Source organism: Phaethon lepturus, unplaced genomic scaffold (assembly GCF_000687285.1).
Source record: "Phaethon lepturus isolate BGI_N335 unplaced genomic scaffold, ASM68728v1 scaffold9990, whole genome shotgun sequence".
NCBI classification, from domain to species: domain Eukaryota; kingdom Metazoa; phylum Chordata; class Aves; order Phaethontiformes; family Phaethontidae; genus Phaethon; species Phaethon lepturus.
Genome location: NW_010514017.1, coordinates 34,211 through 58,069, shown reverse-complemented (window position 1 = coordinate 58,069; position 23,859 = coordinate 34,211). Strand labels below are relative to the sequence as shown.

The 23,859-nt window shown below is 39.8% G+C and overlaps 1 protein-coding gene across 1 annotated transcript; it reads left to right on the top strand.

Moving 5' to 3' along the window:
• Nucleotides 1-2,187: 2,187 nt before the first annotated feature.
• GAN (gigaxonin) lies at nt 2,188-22,435 on the top strand. The gene is made up of 11 exons (XM_010291759.1): nt 2,188-2,201; nt 8,375-8,489; nt 9,349-9,699; nt 10,162-10,379; nt 11,333-11,454; nt 11,941-12,053; nt 13,116-13,265; nt 13,576-13,712; nt 14,227-14,355; nt 21,362-21,471; nt 22,254-22,435. The coding sequence occupies exons 1-11, from the start codon at nt 2,188-2,190 to the stop codon at nt 22,433-22,435; spliced, it is 1,641 nt and encodes a 546-aa protein (XP_010290061.1).
• Nucleotides 22,436-23,859: the final 1,424 nt, after the last annotated feature.

Here is a 23,859-nt window from a genome sequence, read left to right as displayed (position 1 = left end):
AAAGTCTCTAACTTTGGGAAGTAATAAATCAAAATAGTTGCCTTGTCCAGAAACTCTCTACCTGGCATAAGTTGGGAGAAGTGCCTAAATGTGTGTTATGTTTGGAGAAGTAGTTGAGGGGCGACAGTCATAAAGGTATGTTAAAAGCTTATGGTTTAAACAGGGATTTAAAAATCACTATCCCAAGCTTGAATGGGGAGTTGTTAGTTATATTCTTGCTCCAACAAGCCCCTAAAGATGGCCTGAAGGGAGGAAGCAGTAAGGCTCTTGCCCAGCTCAAAATAGTAAGAAAATACAGTTGGGCTGCTCCTACACGTCAGGCAAAGGGGGAACTGGAAATCGGAGTATCTTGTTTACGCAGGAGAACTTGAGATGAAATTTCTTGGCCTTTCTTTGTATCTGAAGACGCGCAGTTCATCTGCGTGCCTGATGTGAGAGGCGAGTTGGGGTGGAAGGAGGTGTGGCAGGATGGAGCTGCTTGGGATGTCTGGGTAATTTATACTTTAGCTTGCCTTTACATCTGCATGAATTGCCTTGTTTAGCAAAACTTTTATTGTTAAAAGAACCTTTTTATCAATAATTTTTCTTGCATGCTTTAAAATGTGTTTTGTAACTGGAGCAGAGCTGTTCTGAAGGTGTTCATGTGTCTGGAGAAAGACCTGGAGTTGATGAGTCTGGGCTTCTTGATTTGTCTTTCGGTTTTTCTTTTTTTTCTTTGAACCTGTTTTGTTTTGCATTCATCTCAGCTGCAGTTACAAAAGGAACTTCCTCCTCGTGTGGACTGACAAATATGAAAAGTAACTAATGTTTTTAAAGAATTTGTTTCTTCACGCTCTGTTCAGACCTCTTATTTCATACCGTGTACTAAGCTTTCTCTCTGTCCTGGTACCGAGTACCTGTGTAGCATACATAGGGGAGTCTCCAGTCTCTTATTTTTCTCCGGTATTATATCTATGCCACTCCTTCATATTTCCAAGAAAACAAACCAAAAAAATCACTGTTATGAACAGCTCTGAAATTGCTTCTTGCCTGTCAAGGAAATACGTTCTTAATACCATGTAGTTAGTGGCTGGTTTATGTCCTCAGGCACGTTGGTTTACATCTCCTGAATGACTTTAAGCTGCCTAGTATAGCTCTTGTTATTGTTTATGGACACGGTTAGTACTCTGAATTGCAGACTCTTGGCTCTTCCTTCTTGTGCTGCTGAAATCCATACTCCTCGTTCCTTTTTCCTCTTGGCTTTGTCATCGCTTTCCATGATAGTCTTGCAGATCTCCGTTTCCGAGCTCCTGGCGTGTCCGCAGTTCTGGTGCCTTCCTCCATTGGATTCCCAGAGAAACACAGTGCTTGTCGCATCTTCTAGCTGTCCCACAATACTTACGCGCTTGTAATTTTGTCCATTCAGCTTCATACTTACCAGTGATTGTGAAAACCTTTCTCTGATGCTTTTTTCTCCCATGTGCTGTAAGGATAAGTGAGATATAAAAACGTGATTAAACCAAGTTTTCTCAGCAGGTTCATTGGTGTTTCCCAAATACGATTTTAGTAAGTCACAGGAATGTTTGGGTTATTAGAGACACGCTACACAGCATTGCCTTTCTTAAATATGTTTAATAGTAAGTTTAACAGCATGGGTATGGTACTGTACTTCTTCCTTCTAAAAAAGAAATTTTAACAAGTTTAAAAGCAGAGTTAATTTGAAAGAAGATGTATTTTCAAGTAAGATAGTTTCTTGGCTTAAAACTGTATTCCAGAAATGTCTTTGCTTTTCCAAGGAAGTCCTAGTTCCAACTTGCTATCTATTAGGTGTAGCACTGCTATTTAGTACAAAGCTAAATTTTCAACTGATGTGGACTGGAAATCTCATGAATCGGCTATTTAGTGAGTGAACTTGTGTCATGTGTAGCACAAAAATGGCATAAATATGATACAGGTGTAGTTACTTAAGGAGATGCTTTGATGACTGTTTCATACGAGCTAGCCTGGTTCCCACTGAGGAACAGAGATTACATGTTTTTTGCCCACCTTTTAAAAACAAACAAAGAAAAATAAAACAAACTCACCTTCCTAAATCCAGTGGCGATTATTTCTAATACAAGAAGGTGCTTCATGTGAGAAGAGCTGAACATCTGACTGCTGGACCAGGTCTACTCGGCTACACCCATAGATGAGGCCAAGCTGCGCCACATGCCGCATACGAGGTGCGTGGCACGAACCATCGGTGCCCGGCAGCCAGCTCATCTGCATTGCTTGTGGTTGACTTGTTTATAAGCTCAGCTGGTACAGTTGGTTGGTTGTTTTCCAAGTTGGCTAAACAAAACCCTGAAGTAAAATGAAATGTCAGGTACTTAACTGCTGCTGAGAAGCTCTAGGAGTATGTTGTTGGGGACTGTGTTTGTCAAGTGTGTGTTCTGTCTACTTAGGGCTAACTCGCATGTTTAGGCAAGACGTGCTGGTTGAGGGTAGATTTCCAATTTAGATTACAATCTAGCTCTGGATTGTGCTCCGTGTAGTCAAAGTAACTTCAGATTTTCAGGGTAAACAAGCTCTTCACTGAGCAAAGCCCGTGAGCCTTGCACATGTCCCCTGTGCTGCTGCTGAAGGAATTGCTTTGTTCTCTTTCTCATGGTGGGGGGGAAGCCTTACATTTTTGCCTGACTTAAACTTTCCAACACATGAAAAAATTAAATTATTCCTCATTGTTTTTTCTCTTAAACCAAGCAAAGCAACTTCTGCAGGTTTTTGTGCTGAGCTGTTAAGTGGACAGCTTTGAGACCTGAAGTTGCAGTTGCAGATAATCTTAAGAAGAGAGACGTACGAGAGGCATAGCCAAAATCCTCTGAGAGCTGGCACCCTTTGCAGGGTGTGGTGAAGACTGTCTTTTATGTGTGCTGCTAAAGGCCAGGGTGCGACCTCAAAGAAAACCTTCTGATTTGGTTGTAAAATATCTTTTTGGAGGATGGCAGTGGGTGGATTGAACTGCTGCATCATGGTTTTGTGTCTGACTTGTTTAACAGTGTGATTATCAAGGTTTTTTGCATGCAGAAAGACCAGCTTTCATGGGAGAAAATGTTTCAGGCGTAAAGGCAGACAAATAAAAAAATTTTGCCATTAAAATGGTCAATCTGAAGTAGGACTTAATTAGATTTAACATGGAAAGCTTGTACTTGAAAGACTCAGACCTACAGAAGGAAGCCCTAATCAGGAGGAGACTAAATTGACCTTATGTTTGCATCAAAAGCAGAATTTTTAAGTTTTCTCCTTACGGATGCAAAATCTCAAAGTACTTGCTTGTCATTTTTGGGACTGAGTCATCCCTGTGAGCGTGTTTTCGGCTTGATGCATGTCTTTGCTGGAAACATTTGTTGGAGGTATAACTTCATATTGAAACGCTAATGCTCTCTGGAGAAGGCCAAAACACTGGTGCAGATAAAGGGTGTATCCTCAAACCCCCATTTTATTACTCTCTGGTTTGGAACTATGGCTTTGCTACTCTAACAGTGAGGTTTGCTAGTGTGGCAGTGTTGGCAAAGCTTGTGTGGACTAGCTCTTACGGTTAATCTGGGGCGAAATAATTAATTTGGAAAGACAGCTCCTTTCAAAAAGACAAGCCTTTCCCTCTTCCCTCCCGCAGTTTTGTTCCTGACACCCTGCTTCGGCTGTGGAAGTAGGTCAGTGAAGTGCGTTGTTTGTGGCGCGATGACGTGGGAGCAGGTAAAAGTTTTGCGTCGCAAAGCATCAAAACTGAAGCATCTGCCTTTTGTTTCGCAGGTTTTTCAATTGTTGTTCACTGTAAATATCGTAAACCTGCTTGAGGTGAACGTGGTCTAGAGCATTCTCATTTACAAAGGCGCAATCTTTGCAGACAGATGTTTTCTTTACCTGTTTAGGTACCAGTATACCAGCGCTCTAAGGATTAAAGCATTCCAAGAGTGATGCTGCTGTTCTCTTTATAACTTATGTCACCTTTGTAGAAATACATGGGTTATCTTTTCATAATAGTTCACAAATAAGGCAGAGGTTTTAAAGACGAAAGTATTCCCACAGAATTATGTCTGACTCAGGAAAGCAAGTTTTATCGGTGGCGGCTGAATTATTTGTTTTGGTTTTCATCTTGTTTGTTGTTTTGGTTTGCTTGTTGGTGTGTGTTTTTTAATTATTACTTCCTCTCCTGTAAACTGTCAACTGTAAAATGTAGGAAAAACAAGTTTTCAGACACATGGAGCCTTTTTCAATGTGCTTCCCATGTGTCTTAACTGTCCCACAACAGTGCTCTCCTGTGGACTTGTCTCTGTGGAGGTTGGAAGTATGACTATGTATTTTTCTTTGTTTTGCTCCTCTAAAATGTGAGGTAAGTTGGAAGATCCATCTTAATTTTAACAAGAATGGTGAACAGTCTTAAATTTATCTGTTAGGGGTTTTTTAATTACTTGAATCTGTTTTATGCCATCAGATGTGAATTGTGACTCCTAGTAATGTCAACATTTGTGCGTAAGCCCTTCCTTTCATTTTGGTGATTTACCTTGCTTGTATTGTTGCTTACGTATGCAGAGGAGGTATTGGAATTTTTTTCCTCATTCTTCCTTGTGTAGTTCCATTTGAGATGACTTGCTAGGATTGTATTCCTTAAGTGATGTGACAGAGCAGATTCTAAATTTGTCACACAGACATACAACATCAAAACACAACATAAAGCCAGTTGTTCTTATGCCACTTGCTCAAGGTGTAGTGTGTGCCAGGCAGTTTTCCTGACCATGTACAAGAGGTTGGGGTGAATGTAATGCATTTATAGAACACTATTTATGTTACTGGAAGCGGTTTCAACTTACAATGGTGATCTTCTTAATTAAAAATTGGAAAACTTCCTTTTACAACTTGTACGGAGTCAAGCTGCTCAAAATTAAATTACCTAAGAAAACAGGACTGAGAAGTTGCCTTGTGTTGTTTCCCCCAGCTCTGTATGCATCTCTGCTGGGCTCTGCTCCCAGCTAACGTGTTTTCTGGTTGGCTTTGGGAGTTTCATTTTCTTCTAAATCGTCACGTTCTGGTCTTTCATCCGAATTAAGGAAGATTGAGGCAGCCTTTTCTGCTGCAGTTTGGCAATGTAGAGTGCTTTTGAAGTAATGAGAAATGTTGTCTGGGGTAGGAAGCTTTCACACACACGTGTTGGAAGCAGCTGTGCTGCAGCTGGGCACATTCTGCACCTTGGTTGCTGGTTGCCACTTCCAGCTTTCTGCCACACAAATCATAGGCTGAATAAATCACCGTAAGGAAGAGCATGGTGGAAAGAAAACATCCTCCTTCCTGGGATACTGACAGATAGGAAAACCTCTGCTTAAGCGTAGCTAGGAACGTTTTTTTCTAAAGTGAAATTTGATAGAGAGCCAGGGTTAAGTATTTCACAACGTGCTGTCCGCTCTGTCTTTCTGAAGTGGGAACAAATGTGTTTTGAAACTTTCTCACTCCTCGTTGCATGCGTTATGGCAAGGGTGCCCGGACCTCAGCTTGCTAGTGAGGTGTGGGTGCAGGTAAACGGCGGGTGCTGGGTGATGCAAGAGGCATGGCTCCTTGCCCTCCGCTTACATACCTCCTACTTTTTTCTCCTCCTTCAGCTTGCTTTCCATATTAGACTTGCAATTTTTCATCTTAAACTTTTCCAGACCCAAACTTGGTTATAATATATCCTCGCATCGTTTCTTTCTCCCCACTTCCCGACAGCCAGTAGCCATCCTGCAGAGCTTGATGTGAGCGACAAGGAGTACGTCCAGCTGCCGTTTGGGCATGGTCCTCCTGTCACAGGTCAGAAATCTTAGTACCAAAATAAATAACCTAGCAGTTCATTAACTAACAAGTTGTATGATAGATGGATAGCTACTTCTCAGGACAGATGGCAGGAGCAAAGCTTAGTCTGGACTGGGATACGTTTGCGCAAGGTGAATATTTGCCCACATATGAGTATCTATAACTTCGAAATAAATCGATTTCTTCTCAAAGTTATTTTTCTGCTTTGAGTTTGTGTTTTGCTTGCATCAGTGGTTGGTTTGTTTCTTTTCAGGTTAACAACTGTTGGTGCCTAAAAAAACACATAGTAATTAGAACATCTAGCCTGATAAGACCCAAAACCTCTGAACAACACTTTCTTGTTACTAGGAGGTGTCAATGTAAAGTCCACGCAAGAGGTGATTTAGCTTGGGTGTGTACAGGTGATGCTAAGATGAAAATTAGTGATAAGTAGCACTAGTCTTTTCCCTAATCTCCCCATTAGTGCTGGCATGCAACGTGTTTATTACATGCCTTGCATCTGTTTTAAGCCCCACAGTGTGTTGGACTGTGTAGATACCGCTGTGTATTTGACCATGGCAGCTACTCATAGGCATCCGATACCTATGAACCACAGATGCCATCTGACCGTCTCTCTTTCCTTGGGAAAGAAGCCACATGCTGCAAACCTTGGTACATTTTATGTTAAACTAAAAGAAAACAGAGCTTCATCCCAGGAAACAAGATGCGGCTTTCATTACAGACTAAGAGACCCAAAACTCAAGCATAGTTGGCATAATTAAAATTAAGGTAGTTTGAATAGGCTTGAAAATGCGTGTAAAGAAGCCTTCATAATGGAGTAGAGTTGAAAACGTACGTTGCTCTGTGTGTATGTGCCCTTTCATTCGTTTGGAGTTGTAGGCATGAAAAATGCGCATTCCACGTGAGCGAAGACGGTGTGGATTGAGATGCACATTGTGCAGGATCACTTAAGCTGTATATTCGGTTTAGAAGTTTTCAGCTGACAAGTTGCAAATCAGTGTCTGGTATTGCAGCGCTTGCTTTATTGGAAATCACGTAGACTGTTTAGAGAACAGGCTTAATTTTTCTACTCTCCTTCCTAGTGTTAGGAAATAAACAATTTCCTAATCCATATTACACTGTTGTTATTGTTTGTATTATAACTCGGGCTAGGTGCTGTGCAAACACAGAACGAAGCAGCTTAGCTTCAGACCTCGTACAGTGGTGCGCATGCATCGCAGTAGCGTTATCTCCCAGAGCGTTCTGCGCGCTGGCGATGGGTCTCTTGCAGCGTAGAAAAGCGATGTGAAAAAGAGACCATGAGTATGATTAACTTCAGGGCTAAAATTACCATCCTTATTCACACTTAAAAATAGCTCCTTCTAGACTAGGATTTCATTTGATGTGAGTTATATCTTATTTCGTGAGAAACTGATTTACTCAGATACGAGTAAGTGAAGCAGAATCTGCCCTTAGCTAAGTCCTATTTATGTATTTACTTAGTATGAGCGTGGATAGCAGAAGACTGCAACAAACTGGACACTTTTAGCTTAGCAAAGCCACAGCTTTTCACACTAAGAAACTAATTATATCTATGAATATGTTCAAATGAATATAAAAATGTTATTAAGGCTTTTATTTTAATGTGCTGTGATACAGATGTAGATATCTCGATATACACAGAGGTAGTGAAATAAGTTTTCTGGTCTTTATATAAAGTGTTCTTCATTGCCTAAAGTGTGGAAAAAAGATGTTAAAAATGATCTTTTAGCTCTTGTGTCTGTTTTCATTTGAGTGGACACTGCTTCCTTTTGAACACTTAAATTTGTCTTTCCTGTAAAAAGTGTTTGCACTAAAGATGATGGAAAGCAAAGCTGTTTGCTGTGGTGTTATTATTTCTTCATCTTTTCCTGCAGTCCCCCTCCGTTCTGTTCAAAGGCACATCAAACTGTTCCTGGTATTTTTAAAGAAGTTGCTCATAAGTGAAGTGTCCAGTGATGTAGATGAATATTTAAAGCTCGGCTGAGCAGCACGTGGGCTGTTTCCTACAACTTTGAGCACACAGTTCGGTTACAGCCAGGCATAGCATTAGGCTGATAACATCATAAACTACACAGAATGGTAATGCAATCCAAATATTTGTGCTGCCAGTGCATATTCTGATCGCATCTGCTCACTGTAATTATTTTTTTTTCTTGGTAAAATGTTTTTTTGTTTGGGGGAGTGGGGTTCCACCTTTATCAAAGCAAATTCTTGTGTTTCATCTGTCAGCAGAGCTGCTGTTCTGTTTGAAGTTCTGAGTGAAGTTTTTGAATGCTTGTGATGAATCAGCTGGGAAAAACTATTTTGGCTCTTTGATGCCATGGGTGGTTTGCAAAGCTAACGTGTTTCTTCAATTTGAAAATACGAAGAGCAATATTAGGGACCGTACATACATCCTATTCATGCTAATTCAAGAGAGACAATTTTCACTCATATAGTAAGGTTTTAGTATCTCTGTTACAGCTCAAGTGATCCGTTTGTTTCTTCAGAAAACTGAGACCAAGCAATGCCCAGGTTGTGAGCTTTTTTTTTTTCTTTTCTCCTCTCTTAGAACAAAATTGAATTATAATCCTCCAAAGGATGATGGCTCTACTTACAAGATTGAACTTGAAGGGATATCTGTCGATATCATGAAAGAGATACTAGATTACATCTTCAGCGGGCAGGTATGGTATTAAAAAAAACTAGATGGAAATTGAATTATTTGGCAAAATAACCTGGGTTTTAACACTGCTATTCTGAAAGATAAACCTATTGAGGTTTAAAGCTTTGTGATAGAACTTCGGCAAAGCAATACATCGCACTGAGGCTGTGCATGTGAAGGAGAGGCAATAGGCTCTGCAGGAGTTCTCCGCTCTTCTTGTGCGGTGGGGGAGGACTCTTTTAGAGTCAAACGCTTGTATTAAAATTTGTGGCTACTTTCACGTGCTTTAAAGCATGCAGTCTTTGACAGCTGTAAAAGAGAAGCGGTTTGATAGCAATAGAGACTGAGACCCCATCACTGCATGTGACGGTACATCAGGCATCCTCCCTCACTGACCCTCATGCCCACCTCTCCAGCCTCTTGCTGCTGACAGCACGCCCCTTCGGATCTTTGTGCTAGTAGCCTTAGCGGGAATTAAAGTTGGTGTGTCTGGTTTATTCAGAACCAGATTGAGATTGCTGAACAACTTTAACTTTCAGCAGAAAAAGAAAAGGCAGGTGTGGCTTGAAATTCTCTTCTGGACATGCAGTTTAAAAAGTTATGTATTTATTGCAGCAAAATTAATTTTAGCTTCCCAGATTAGATGAGCGCTTTTATGGTTATTTCAGGTGCAAAATTCTGCTCGACACCTTCTGTCAAGCAAATGCCTTTCCATCCCTGTGTTAGTTTATAAATGTGTAGTAGTCATATCAATTTCTCTTAATTTTTACACTGGCATTAATACTCCATTTTTCAGCCACTAAGAATGAGTGTAATGAATGCGGACATGTCATGAAACAAATGAGCCATAGTAGCTAAAACTTCTAAATTAATTCTTGCAGATCAGGCTAAATGAAGAAACTATCCAAGATGTGGTACAGGCAGCTGATCTCCTGCTGCTTACAGACTTAAAAACTCTCTGCTGTGAGTTTTTAGAAGGTTGCATAGCTGCTGAGAACTGTATTGGTATTCGGGACTTTGCACTGCACTATTGTTTGCATCATGTTCACTACCTTGCCTCAGAGTATCTGGAAACTCACTTTCGAGATGTCAGCAGCACAGAGGAATTCTTGGAACTGACTCCTCAAAAACTGAAAGAAGTGCTGTCGATGGAAAAGCTCAATGTTGGAAACGAAAGATACGTCTTTGAAGCAGTGATTAGGTGGATTTCGCATGATTCAGACTCGAGAAAGGTCAGGACATCCAAATGTTTATATTTTGAATGTGGCCCAAATCGGTGTGTTTATTCTAATTGATGGGAACTTAAAATAGATACATTTCTTGCAGGGCTAATCTTGCACTGACAGGATTAGTTGAATTTTGCCTGAAATGCAGACAGCGGGACTGCAGTAAAAGGTTAAAAACTGTATTGATGGTATATCATCTGCTGTCTTTATTATTTAATAGCCGTTAAGGAAAAAAAGTACCTTTTTGGCATTTGATGAGAGAAAACAAGTAGCACATTTGTAGTGAAACTTTGGAGACTTGATGCATTTTTTTTTAATAACCTTGTGTTGTAGATTTTGTTATTACTTCCAAATACCAAAAATACTCTTTAAAGTTTTTGATAAATATAGAAGCATCTGTATGTACGAGTGTCTTAATGCTGTTCCGTAAGGTTTGGGGGATTTTCTGGCATTTATCTCTTTCTGTAGGTTCACATGAAGGATGTCATGTCAGCAGTGTGGGTTTCGGGCTTAGATGCAGCGTATTTGCGTGAGCAGATGATGAGCGAACCACTGGTACGGGAGATCGTCAAAGAATGCAACAATATTCCCCTCACGCCGCCCCAGCAGGGAGAGGCGATGCTGGCCTCCTTCAAGCCCCGGGGCTACTCCGAGTGTATAGTGACTGTTGGTGGAGAAGAGCGAGTGTAAGTACGAAGTGGCATGGCAGGTTGTCACAGCCGCCGGTTAAAATAAAAGTGTCTAACATTCACGGCACGTCGGAAAACACAGTGCGGAGAGAATATGTGCACCTAATGGGCTTATTACTCTATCATTTGGGTTTGTTTTTAAGTTGGTCAGGCACACCTAAATGCCTTTGTGAATGAGTCAGCAGTAAATAGTTATTTTGTGATAATTTTCTGACATTCAACATGTAGTAGACTTAGGGTAGGACATGTTGTTTGTTCAGTAAGTGTTGGCTGGTTTGTTTTTTGTTTTTTTTTTTTACACTAAATAGACTTTACTCAAAATAAGCACAGAACGTTGGAGAAACACTTCTCTAAGGATGCTGAAAAGCATCTATAATAAATATTAAAAATAATGAATGTGTGCTTTGACTGTTTTGTTTGTAATAGCTGTGGTTCCAAAAAAAAGTCGTTATTGGTGCATCTGAGATTCCAGGTGAAAATTTCCTCTTCCACACAATAATCCCTTTCTTTTCTTGAGTACCCCTTGCAGCGGAGGGAAGGGTTTTGTCCTGTTTAAATAACTTTAGCATGTAGATGTCTGCTCTTTATAGAAGTGTAATAAAGTACTCAAATAACATTTTGCACAGCAGTTTGTGGATTGCTTTACTCAGACGTTACTAATACTCTCTATCGGTTCTTTTTAGTTTGTTCAAAGTTCCTTCATAAAAAATGTTACAGACAGACACAGTGCAAATGGCATGCATCTGCTTTTTATGTCTCCAGTCTGTACAAAAATAAATTTACACATATTGGTTTGGGGGGCCTTCTCCTTATCAGGGAAATGCCATGCTTTATGAATATATATTAAATCATGAACAAGCAAGTTTTGGACACAAGTTGTTAACAGTGAACTCGTAAAACTCTGTCTTGTCTTTCTGTTTTTGTTTGTTCCCTCCTCACCCTGTGTTCAGATCACGGAAACCAACCTCAGTGATGCGGTGTATGTGTCCTCTTTATGATCCCAATAGACAGCTCTGGATTGAACTTGCTCCTATGAGTATTCCAAGGATCAATCATGGAGTATTGTCAGCAGGTAAAGGGGAACTTTGTATTTGTAAAGCCAATATTATGAAAACTTACCAGTGCCTCAAAATCTGAGATACAGTTTATAATAACTTTATTTTTTTTAAAGATTGACTGCACTGGGCTTATTTCATGCTTCCCCTTTGTCTGCCCAAAACATTACTTTATTCTGTGAAAATCCCTGTCATCTGAGTGTCTTAAAATCACTATTCCCACAATATTTTGTGGGAATCTGCTACATCTGTCTCTCTAGGAGTATTTCATGTTTTAAGTAAATTCTAGCAACTGCATCACTGAATATGTTGAATACTATCTACAGTGGTAGGCTTGAGTCCAGGTATAAGTATGTGCTTTACCTTCTCCAGTCCAGACTTTGACCTGTGATTGGTCTGAATCTCCTAACGAATTCCACAATAGAGCTCAGCAGTCACGTTGTCTTGCTCAGTGTACAGGTGCAAATCCTGTTTTTAAGAAGACGTTACGTTTTTTTTTACAGAAGGATTTTTATTTGTGCTTGGTGGTCAGGATGAAAATAAGGGAACGCTGAGCTCTGGAGAGAAATATGATCCAGACACCAATTCATGGAGTTCCTTACCACCAATGAATGAGGCAAGATCACTATCTAACTGTTGGGATTTGTTTTGTTTTGTTTTACTTTGGCAAAATGTTCCTTTTGTTCTGCAAAATTTAATTCTGAATCCCTAGTTACTTGCAGTTTACACTTTCAAAATTGTGCTATAGACTGCCTTCTGTTCATATCCTTATGTTGTACTTGGGTCTGATAATGGCTTCCAAACCTGGAAAAAACAAAACTATTAGTGAAAAGCTAGCTGTAAAGCCGAACTACAAAATTTCAGCAATTCCACATGGAATCAGTCATATAATAGACTTAATAGTCTACATATACAGGCCTTCTAAAAATATGTGTACGTTCCCTTTGTGTTGTACACAACTCTCATATGGACAAAGGGGTTGGACTGTGCAGAAAAGATGGACAGAGGACTGGCCAGCATACAGAACTTGGCTTGCAGAGGCATATTTATATTGGTTGGGTTTGAGTTAATGTCTCCTTCATATTTGGCTTCCATCAAAAAGTAACAGTTTATTTGTAAACATATATCCTTAATACACCTGTGTTTTTATTTTCTTAAATCAGCATAGGGTGTTTAGTCAGAAATTGTTGTTTGTCACAGCATTAAAGTCTCTGGTTGGCAAAGGCCTGTAGTTTTGGCCACGTTTCTAGTTACGATGCATTAAGCTTCCTGCCCTTACTATGAGGGCGGCTGTTCTCCTACATACAAAACAGAAGAGCTGCCTTTTCACGGATAATGGGTCCAAGATTTGCTACTGTAGAGACCTGAAAGCAACAGCTTCACTGTGGAGACCACTGCTGTGCAAACTGAAATATGACCAAACTCTCTTCTTGGGTTTCTGTGGGGTCTCTTGCTTTTGCTGCTCTGTCTTTTTTGAATACCCTTTTGTTTTGTTTAGTTGAAGATATTAATAATCTTATTCTGGAGTTTAAAACTTCACCATTGAAAAACACCAAACCAAAAATCAGACATAATACTGGTGTCACTTCGCAGACAAATGTACTGAAAAACAGATTGTGTTGATTTATTCACAATGGCCATTATGTTTTACAATGTTGACTTTATTGATATTCCTTAGGCACGACATAATTTTGGTGTGGTGGAGATTGATGGAATTCTGTATATTCTGGGAGGTGAGGACGGTGAAAGGGAGCTAATCTCTATGGAGAGCTATGATATTTATAGCCGGACCTGGACCAAGCAGCCAGACTTGACCATGGTTAGAAAGGTAAGAACTGCATCGTATTTTACCGCATTACTTATTGTTAAATAGTTAACGCCTGTATATGTATATATTTTTTTCTACCTTTTACTTCAAGTAGAATCTGTAACAAACAGTCTCAAAATGAAATGAGAGCAGCTTCTTTGTTTATATACCAAAACAAAACTGTGGCTGAGAATTTTTGTGCATGGCATTGTTTGACACACAGTACAGGCAACCCAAATACATACGTGTGTGTATGCGTATATAGTTAGTTTTGAGCTCTCGATACTGTGCCTTTGTATAATTTTAGGTGTACTTTTTCTTTTTCCGTAAGATTGGCTGCTATGCAGCTATGAAGAAGAAAATCTATGCAATGGGTGGAGGCTCCTATGGAAAACTCTTTGAATCTGTTGAGTGTTATGACCCTAGGACTCAGCAGTGGACAGCAATCTGTCCTCTGAAGGAGAGAAGGTGAGTCAGAACGGAAGCGGCGGGACTAGATTGCTGCATACAACCTTTTTTAACACTCTGATGAGAGGAAGTGGTCCTTTCTGTGATGAATCCCTGAAGATGGCTATCAGAGGCCCTGTGAATTTCACCGTGTCTTTCTGAATCATGGTGGCCAGTAGTTAACATGTGGCTGAGTAAAGATAAGCATGCACGCAATAAATATAAATTTTGTACAAGTACACTCCTGCTGTTACGAGCCATACTTCCCTGATGCAAAATGAAAACTAGAAATTGTTGTTCAATTGGAACTTCCTAATTTTTTCCAGAGATAAATACTTTGCTGTTTTATTCTTTTACCTGGTCTGAATTAGGTGCCTACAATTCATATTCATGACTCATCTCATCTTGTTGAACATATAAGGGGGATGTATGTGTGTACACATAAATGTCAAAAATAGAGACAGTTCAGAAGGATATGTGAAATGGTTTTGATATATTGCTTTTATTATTTTTTTTTTCTTATTTGGATTCTCAGATTTGGGGCAGTGGCCTGTGGAGTTGCCTCTGAGCTTTATGTATTTGGCGGGGTCAGGAGTCGTGATGACAGTCAAGCCAGTGAGATGGTGACGTGCAAATCTGAATTTTATCATGATGAGTTTAAAAGGTAACTAGCTGCAGCTATAAAGACAGAAAATACATGCCTTACACACTCACCTGTCTGCTCCTCTCCTTGCTCCAGCACTTCAAAGCCTGTTAGATCTATGCCATGCATCTCTGTTGCTCATTTTACCTTTTATGATCCAGTATGGCTGGTACCAAAGGTCCATCTGTTTCAGTGGCTTGTCCCTCTAAGATACTAAGCCTAAAGCCATGGGCCACCACGTCAGTCTTGGGTGCCCCTGAACAGGAGAAGCACCTGGATCATACAAGTAGTTTATCTGGTTCTTCCCCTGCACCCTGCAATTTCCCCAAGTGCTGCTGCCCCCCACCCGTCCTCATGACCTAGGCTCCCTGCGAGTGCTCGTGGAGGAGTGTAAGTATATGCAGGGATACTTGTCCATGATCCAGTCCTATCTCCAGGGATTTGCAGATTGGGGAATTGCTAAGCTAGAGATAAGAAATTTCATGCGTTTTTGTTCCAGGCATTTAGACCTGATTGCTTTTTGAACCCATGTGGGCTTTTGCCATAGGAAAGACAGCAACCTCGACATACTGTGCATCGCTAATCTCTTTCTTTGTTTGTTTTGAATCTGCTTCTGATGACTTCATTTGTTATCTCTTGGCTCCGGTATTGGAATCCACCTTACTACATGTGGTAACTACTCAAAATGGTACATTAGACAGAATTTTGTGTAAGGTCACCTTATTCTCCAGTCATAACTGACAAGGTTTGGTTTCTCCAATGTGTTTGTTTTTTTTTCTTACATGTAACTATAAATTGGATGATTCTCTTTTTTATAAACTAAACTGGAAAAAAGACTTTGTGGTCAGATGTTCCAAGGCTTGTTGTCAGTGGAGATTAACACGTCTGTATTACAAAATTAAGACTGATTCATGACTGTGACCTGTATAAAAGCACACAAAAATAGAATGATAGATGTAAGTTCACTATATAATTTTCTTGCAAGATGTAAGTGTAAAGAGACTTTAATTTCTGTATGAAGAGGTCTTCTGTGTTGCTAAACTAGCTATAATCAAGTGAAGCTGGAGAAAAAACATGCTTCAAAGTGGTTATATGAAGCAGACAGATAAGAAAGGCTATTGCTGCTGATGCTCTCTAGTGTTTTCTAGCCCTATGGAAGTGTGGGGAAATGCTAAAAGCTGATTAACTTTGTGGCAAGAATTCTTTGACAGGGAAAGAATTCTGGAAAGGAGTGCTCCCGTATCTCCTACTTGTTATTTTTAGTTGATGTGACTGAAATATTTCCAGGCTGATTCTGTTCTTCAAAAGCTGGTATGTAATAGTTCATGATTCCTTGCCAGTTACCATAAACCTGTTTCACTGGCTGATGAAGTGGAGTTTGAAAACTCGGGGAGGTTCCAGCCCCGGTGCTGCAGGTGAGCCCTTGGTGCCACCTGCTGACTGCAGCACAGGCGCCCTCCCGGCAGTATTGCTGATGTGTGTACTTCTGCCTGTGCTTGGTGGCATCCCAGGGCTGTTACAGGATTCAAGTAAAATTATAATAAAAATCCAGTTGCTTCAGGTCTTGTTCTAGCACCCCGTATGTTGTGCGCCTGGCACGAGGGCTGTACGGGCGCAGAGGAAGGTGAGGCAGCAGCAGGTAAGCCGAGTCTCGAGTTGCCGGAGATGGTACGCCCTGAGGGCTGCTGAGATGCTCAGACTTTGCCTTTCTGCTCTGCCACTGCACAGAATTTGAGCCTAGAAATTTAACTCTGCATAAACTTGTGTTTGCAGGCGGTTCACAGGTTGCGTGTTTTCCTCTGGAAACAGAGGGCCAGTGAAGGCTGGGACGACGGCCGCTTCTGCGGCCAGCGCTGCTGTCTGGGGTGTGTGCTCTCTGGTTTTGGGAGGCCCCCAGTTCCAGCCCCGGGAGGCAGAAGGGGTGTTACTGGCCAGGAGAGGGTGCAGTGTTACTGCCTTATGTTGTAGCGCTCCAGCTCGTGGGGTCTAACACTTACCCCGAATTTCGGTACCCTCGGAGTGCTGTGCGGGATGGATGCCTGTGGCTGTGCTGGCTGTGGCAGTGACTGTGAAACCTGAGCAGTTGTACCTATGTGGAAAAGAGAGAAAATAGCCATAAAGGGACTTCTCTTCAAAAGGCAGTTAGCAAATATTTCTGTCTGCCTACTTTGTTGTCTGGTACTCTTCTTTGGAGTAAGACTGAATCTGGAAAATTATTGTAATTTCATTATAATAGTGTTTCACAAATATCAAATGAATACCAAATGAAGGCAAGCTGACTCTCTGGAAAACATGAGGGTTGTTATTTCCTGGGCTGATTCAGAAATAGCAGAAAACAAATCTAGATCACTTTATTTTTAGAGTGAAGGATGAAAGCTTAAATAATGTGCTTCTCTTAAGTCTGCGAAAATGTTATGCTAACTACCAATGTGTGTGTTTGATTAGTTAAGAATTCCACTTGCTGTGCATCATTATGCGAGAGTAAAGCTTAAGCAATGCTATAGACTCACTTATAGACAGGTGGACAATCTCTCTCTCTCTCAGTTCCTTAGTGCATAGTTGATGTGATAAATACAAAGACTGATTCTTCATCTTAAGCGTTATGCAGTTGCCACAAGGTGATCAATTTATAATTGTGTTTCTTTCCTCAGCAATAGGTTCTGTAGCAAATAAAAGTAATTAGTCCCCTTCAAACCAGCAGCTTCAAAAAGTCATCATGAAGGATATAAGCACCTTCAGACTCCTGAGTGCATATTCTTTTTGTAGTGACAGTGAAGGAATAATACCAGAACTATCAAAGCTGAAATATCCCATTGACAGTGTATGTGTATATTATTGACAGAAGTCCAGCAGTGTTAGGCTAAGAGAGATTCGTGGAAAGGAGGAATATGTTTGCAAGATCATTTAGCAGCAGTGGGTCAAAAACACACCGTATGAATTCTAGCAGTCTCAAACCAAAATTCATGGTGTTTTTTAATGGTTACGTATCGGCATTGCATACTTCATAATGCGCTACAGACTTCTCCAGCTGTTCTTAAAGTAAGTGCAGAATTTCATCATGTTCGCTTTCGTTTTGAATGGGAAGAATTTTTGTACTGTGAGTTCATCCGTAAGATATTCGTGGTTTACAGGTATGTGCAGCAACGCACATGTGTGTGATCTGCATCATTTTTTCATGTGCCTCGGCTCTTATTACCTGAGAATGCAGGATCTAGCACCATCCTGAGCATCCAGAGCCTGTGAGGATCTGAGTTACGATTTTTACTTAGTGTATGCGTCTATGTACTTACATCAGTATATAAACATATTATATATATATAATAAACCATATAAACCAGCATAATTCTGGCTTGAATTGGATTAAAGAATTGAAGTTTAACTTTTATAATATTGCTTACTTTGGCAGTAACTTACTCCAGAATAACTCACAGTGCACAGTCTTTCAAAATTGTTATTCTTAACCATGATACAGACTTCTCTAAAGACAGAGGAATATGCTGAGATCCTCACACTAGCAAAAAAATAAACATTGAGACTCCTGCTAAGCTATACTGTATAAACAAGTAATAAAATGAATGAAGTGAGACAGAATAGTAGCATACACATGAAATGTGGACGGGATAATGTAGAAAATAATCCTTGTATTTGAAGTACTTCTGTAACGTGAGACTTGTCCAATAAATGTTTTGTCAGCCTGTCTTTAGAGTCATGTGCATGAGTAAATTTAAGTGAACTGAGGATAGAAAATACATGCGTCAGACTGCAGGTTTTTTCAGGATGTAGATTTTTTCCAAAGGCTATGGATTGAGCTTTGTGTGCATTGTATCATGTTTCTTAAAATATTGATCAAGCTAAAACCAGATTTTCAAAAACATCAAAATGCGAGATGGAGATGTAAGGGTATCCTTTGCTCACTGATCCAGTGTTGGTCTACTCCATAAAAAGCAGGAAATCTTAACTATATGTTAAAGACCTTGACGGGTCAGTCTTTTCTTTCTACCAGAGTTCAGAATTTATAATAAGCCTTTTTGCATCACGTAGGCGCTTGGAGAATTGGATGATGTCTGTACACACTGTTGTTTTTTTTTCTTTTCAGTGTGGATATTTGGAAATATTTAATAGAGCCCGAATTGGCTTTAGGATTCTTTGCAAAAGCTGCTGGTGGAGCTCTGTCCTTGAGTATAGCCGCCGCTGCCTTTCACTGGTGGTCTGTAAGTGGGGGAGGCTTTCTTCCTTCTTTTCACGAGCTCCTAGTTCAAAAATGTTTGCAGATATTGAGGGCGATAAAAGCGAGAGACACTTGTTCAGAAGCAATACTTGGTAAAAACATCTTAAAAATACTCTTTTTGCTGCTGGAGCATCATAAAAATAAGGAAATGCTTTCAGCAGTGTGTAAGTAGTAAACTAAATAATCTTGTAACATAGTATGTGTAATCAGGAAGATTCTCCCATTCAGTGTGCAGGAATTTCATTAGAAGAAAGTGCTCACACAAATGTAATGAGAACTGACTGGCTGGCTGATAGCGCTGTCAGGTGAGAGGAACACAGAGATTTTCATTCATTTGTACACTGCCTTTCACAGCTGGTGTGAGCTTGAGGTGACGTGTCTGGAATATGTTGGTTCTGTATCGCGTTTCTATTTACTTCCCACTTGGAAATAAAACAGTTACCGTCCTGCTTATTAATTACAGCAGTGTGGATGGATTCTTTTTGTTGTTGTTGTTTATATAACTTTAAGACTGAAAAAAAATCAGGATTCCTTCCCCTTTTTTTAATTTGAGTGGAAGCATATTTCAGTTTCAGAGCAATCAGTTCTCTCTCTGGTTACAGAGATACAGGCTTTTTCCCTGCTACTCCTCAGATCCAGTTTGAGTAGAGCCATCCCAGGAAAGTACGCCAGAGTTATGTTCCAAGGAGTGTTCTCAAATTCCTGAAGACTGTGAATTTTTTGTCATGGTGTTTTTTCCATACTGTTCAAAGAGCAGGCACAACCCACATTAAGCTGGAGTTTAGTCAAATTCTGATGAAACGTGACCCGTTGCCCTTCCTGTCTTTGTTCCTTCCTAGTTTCAACTGTTAAAGCTGCTGTAAGTGTTCCTGAAAAGTTGTGCCTGTTTTTTAAAGCATATGCATTGAGAAAGGTTGAGAATGAATTTTCACAAGCAACTGCAGATACTTCAGTATTGTCCTTTCTTGATGTGCAGTAGGAAAATGCTTGGGTCCCACAACTGTTGTGGGTTGGGTTTTTTTAATTTAAACTCCAAAACCTTGAATATTTAGTGCAGACAAACCCCTGAAGTTTACATGTTTTCTAAGCTCACACTTGATCAGTAGCTAGACCAAACTCATGTAATTTTGTTTTTTTCCTTCAACATGATCCTATATTTACTATTAAAAAAAAAAAAAGAAAAAAGGAAAAAAATCGCACTTTCTGCATTTCTCTGCCACATACTCAGTTTTGTAATTCTAGGTAACGTGGCGCTAAAAAGCAGTGAAAATACTGTGTCCTCCTCCCACAGTAAGGAAAGGAAGCTAATGAAATATGGTGAAAGATGTTTTGCTCTAACAGTGTTTCTGAATCAGAGGACTTCTCCCTTTCTCTGTTCTCAATTCAGCTGTCGTCCTCGGTGACAGCTACAGACCATTGCCTTGCTTTCCGCAGAATCTTAATCCTTCAGTGTATAGCACAGAGAAAATAATGGACAGCAAATCCTTCCATTTGGCCTTTAAAAATTGATCTCTCTCTCCAAGATAATTGATACGTAGCAGCCTTTCCTTCAGTGCCAGAGGAGAGGCTTACTTCCGAATCATGAGTTCAGATAATGCAGAATTTTTCAAAGGTCGGCAGCATCAGTGAGGCTATTTCCTAACTTTTTCCCTCATATTAACCAGGCATGACCATGAAAATACATGGGATGCTTTTCAAAGGGTTTTCAAACTTTCCTGTTTCCTGTAAATTATTTAGTAAGGGTCCTAGCAGCAGTCACCTGAAATAGCATTGATTTGTATGTCTTCAGGGTCTATAAATAGTAACTGTGGCAGCATCTGCAAAAGTGCGGCAGCATTTTGTAGAAATTTGTTTCAGAACCATAGAGAGGATGCTGACAACTCTAGATAAATAGGACACCTTTATAAGCCGGTGTCCCACATGAGTGATGAGTACGTACTTACCTGCTTTCCAAAGGTTTGAATGTGCAAAACTGCTTTTCACTTGGTAGAAAGATCATTCTGATGTAGTGTTGAAATGTGAATATGTTTAAAGTGAACGTAGAGGACTTGCAAGATTATAGAAGGGGCTAGAAGGTGGTTTGAAAAGAGCCCGATACGTGATTGGGAAGGTCTGTTTCAGTTCCAGGTAATAGATGTTTTTCTTTCCCAAAACCCCTTACCGTTTTGATTTCCAGTCTTCTATCCCTTGTTTAAAGTTACGCATTGCCATGTGCTGCATTCTTACTGGACTGGGGATGTCTTGTCGCTGATAAAGTGCAGTTAAAGAAGTTCGGGAACTATATGGGGGAAGGCACTGCGTAATAACGAGGCCTTGCTATATAGCAATTAGCGATTTCCCCTAGTATGGACTATTAAGACTTAATATGCTTTTATGACTCTACTGATTTTTAAGACAAAGCTACCTAAAATTTTCTCTGTAGGGAAGACTGTCTGGTATTTCTGTTGTAGAAGAGGTTCTTTTATATGCCTGCTCCCTTCCAGAAGGTCACACTGGATGACTGCAAGAAGAATTTATTCCAGATAGATTACACAGATGAGTGGACCAATTCTGAAACGAAGTAACTTCAAGATAAAATGTCCCAAGCTTTCTAAACAGCAGTACCAATTGCTTTTTCTGGCTAGGAGAAACCAAGACTGTCCTGAACTAGACAATGCTCACAAGAGTTTTTACCTAAAAGATTAACTTGTACACTCTGCTTTTGATTCAAAGATGTAGCAGTTGCAAAAAGAACCTTGAATTCTTTCAATGTGCTCAATAAAAATTGCGTACCATTTAGTATTATTATTATTTTTACAGGTGGATTTATCTAAATGACCAGAACCTATGTATCCCAACTAGTTCTTCCTTCGTGTATGGAGCTGTGCCCATTGGAGCCAGCATATATGTCATTGGAGATCTCGATACAGGTCAGAATTAGAACTAATAACTTCCTGTTGCTTATCTTGTTCCAGTCTTCTAAATACATGGCGCTAATGAGATGGAATTTTTTTTAATAAAAGGCTGGGGCTATATTCTGTTAAGTTACTGTTGGCTTCAAGGGAATTATGCTGGACATACAGAAATGTACAGGTTGGTTTTGTACATTGGAGGTCTTCAGAAACAAATTCAGTGCTATAAGCATTTGGTTGATTAGCAGTCTGAAGATCAGAAGAGAGCAAGACTAAGAGTATGTTACTGCATTTGTCTAAATATAAGAAAAAACTTTAGTGCCTGAGGTTGTTTCTCCCGTCTTTGCAGCAGTAAGCAGGTGGTTCTGTGTTTTGCAGACATTGTCCAGTGGTTCATATGGATGTGACAGTGGCTCTTGGCTCTCAATTCCAACTGATTAAGTGTGTACTAACAAACATACTCAATACTCGGCTTTCAGCATCTGGCCACATACTGTAAAAAAAAAAAAAAAAACCAAACATGTGGAAGACTACTTGCTTTCATGGGCAGATGCACATATGTGAGTGTGTAACAGGGCTTTCTACAAAATATGAAAGCAAAATTCCAGATGTGGTGGGTTTAAATAGATAAGAAATGTCATAGTAGTTTCCTCTTGACAATTTCAACCATACATCCAGAACTTGATTTGTGTTTCTGTGCATGCTCTTGTTCATGAATTTGCCTTATTAGAAGTTAAATGGGGCGATAGCTACAGTATTTTTCAAGTATTTTATCTTTTTTTGTGCATGTGTGGACTCAGGAACAAATTATGACTATGTTAGAGAATTTAAAAGAAGCACAGGAACCTGGCAGCGCACTAAACCACTATTTCCATCGGACCTTCGCCGTACTGGCTGCGCGGCTTTGCGGATCGCAAACTGCAAGCTCTTTCGACTGCAGCTTCAACAAGGATTATTCCGCATTCGTGTACCTTCTCCATGATCCGTATGCTGACAGTGGAGGAGATTGGAAGAGTTCTGCGCAGTCCACCATAATATAGCTCTATATAAAGGAAAAGCTGAGAAATTACAGCTGAAACTTACACTGTATGCTGTGCTTTGGTATGGTAACTGTTTTTGTTTTAAATGCTTAAAAAGCTTGAGTCTCAGTTCTTGTTTCGGGAACAAATAACTTAAGTATACATTAAAAAGAAGAGAGGGGGGACAATAAAAGGGGGGATCAAGGAAACACCTTCAGTCGTAACCATTTGGAGTTTAAACCGTGTTATTGAAGGAGGTTTTTTGTGGCGGGAATTGGTATTCCTTTGGCAAAGTTTATTGAAAAGAAAAAAGATTTAAGATGCGTTTCCCCTGAGGGGAGCTGATTAAGAATAAATGCGCTATCTTGGACTGGATAGCTATAATACACAGAAGCTATATGATAACCAACCTCCCTGGTATACTGCAAAGACTTGTTTGACCATAATGCCGTAGGAGATGTTGGTTGGTGCACCTTTTATTTCTAGTCCTTCCTCAAAAGTTAAGGTCTGTGCCTAAAAATGGTGGAGGTGTGTACATACGGTTTTTCATTCATTTGCAATGTTCATTCCTACAAATATTTTTAATATATTTAAAATGGACTAATCTGAAATGGATACAGTATACTACGGAGAAGTAAACTGTTTTTTCTACGCTGTCATTTGAATAGCCTGATGAACTGGTGTACAGGTGGGTGGCATGTGTTTCTGTGTGGGCTTTGGTGGCTGTTTCCTTGAAATAAAAAGGGAAACGGTGTTTGGAACGGTTAATGATGATTGCTGCTTTTGTTAAAAGGCAACAAAACTTGAGAAATTAAAGAAAATAGGTTGTGTTCCTTTTTACTTCAGATCGCTTGCAAACTAAGAATGGGTTTTAAGACTGAGGATTATAGAAAGGTGCATTTTATCTCTGTTAGAACAAAAATGAAATATGACAAGGATATATTTGTTTTGCAGAAAACATGATTTTTGGACTAAGAGTTAAGGGAAATTTGTACAGTGACTTTTAAATTAGGATCCAAAGTTGGTTTACTAATTAATATAATGATTTCCGTGCTAAGGTGCAGTCTTGTTTACCGCTGTCTGACTTTGAAAGCTGGGTCTTATGGTGTGGTTATAGTGAAGAATTTAGTATCTTGCATTTTATTTCTTACTAAGTCTTTTTCACATCAGTAGCGATATTTAATTGACTTTTGTTCGTAGTCAAGATCAGCTGGTAGAACACTTTTACCTCAATTTTTGATTTCATTATTGTTGTGATGGGTGGGACGTAACCTTTATTTATTTATAAGGAATAAAATGAGAGAGATGGAAATAGAAATAAGGCCTCCTGCCCTTCAGAAAAAGAGACTTTGTATAACCAGTATTATAACTACATACAACACTTTCC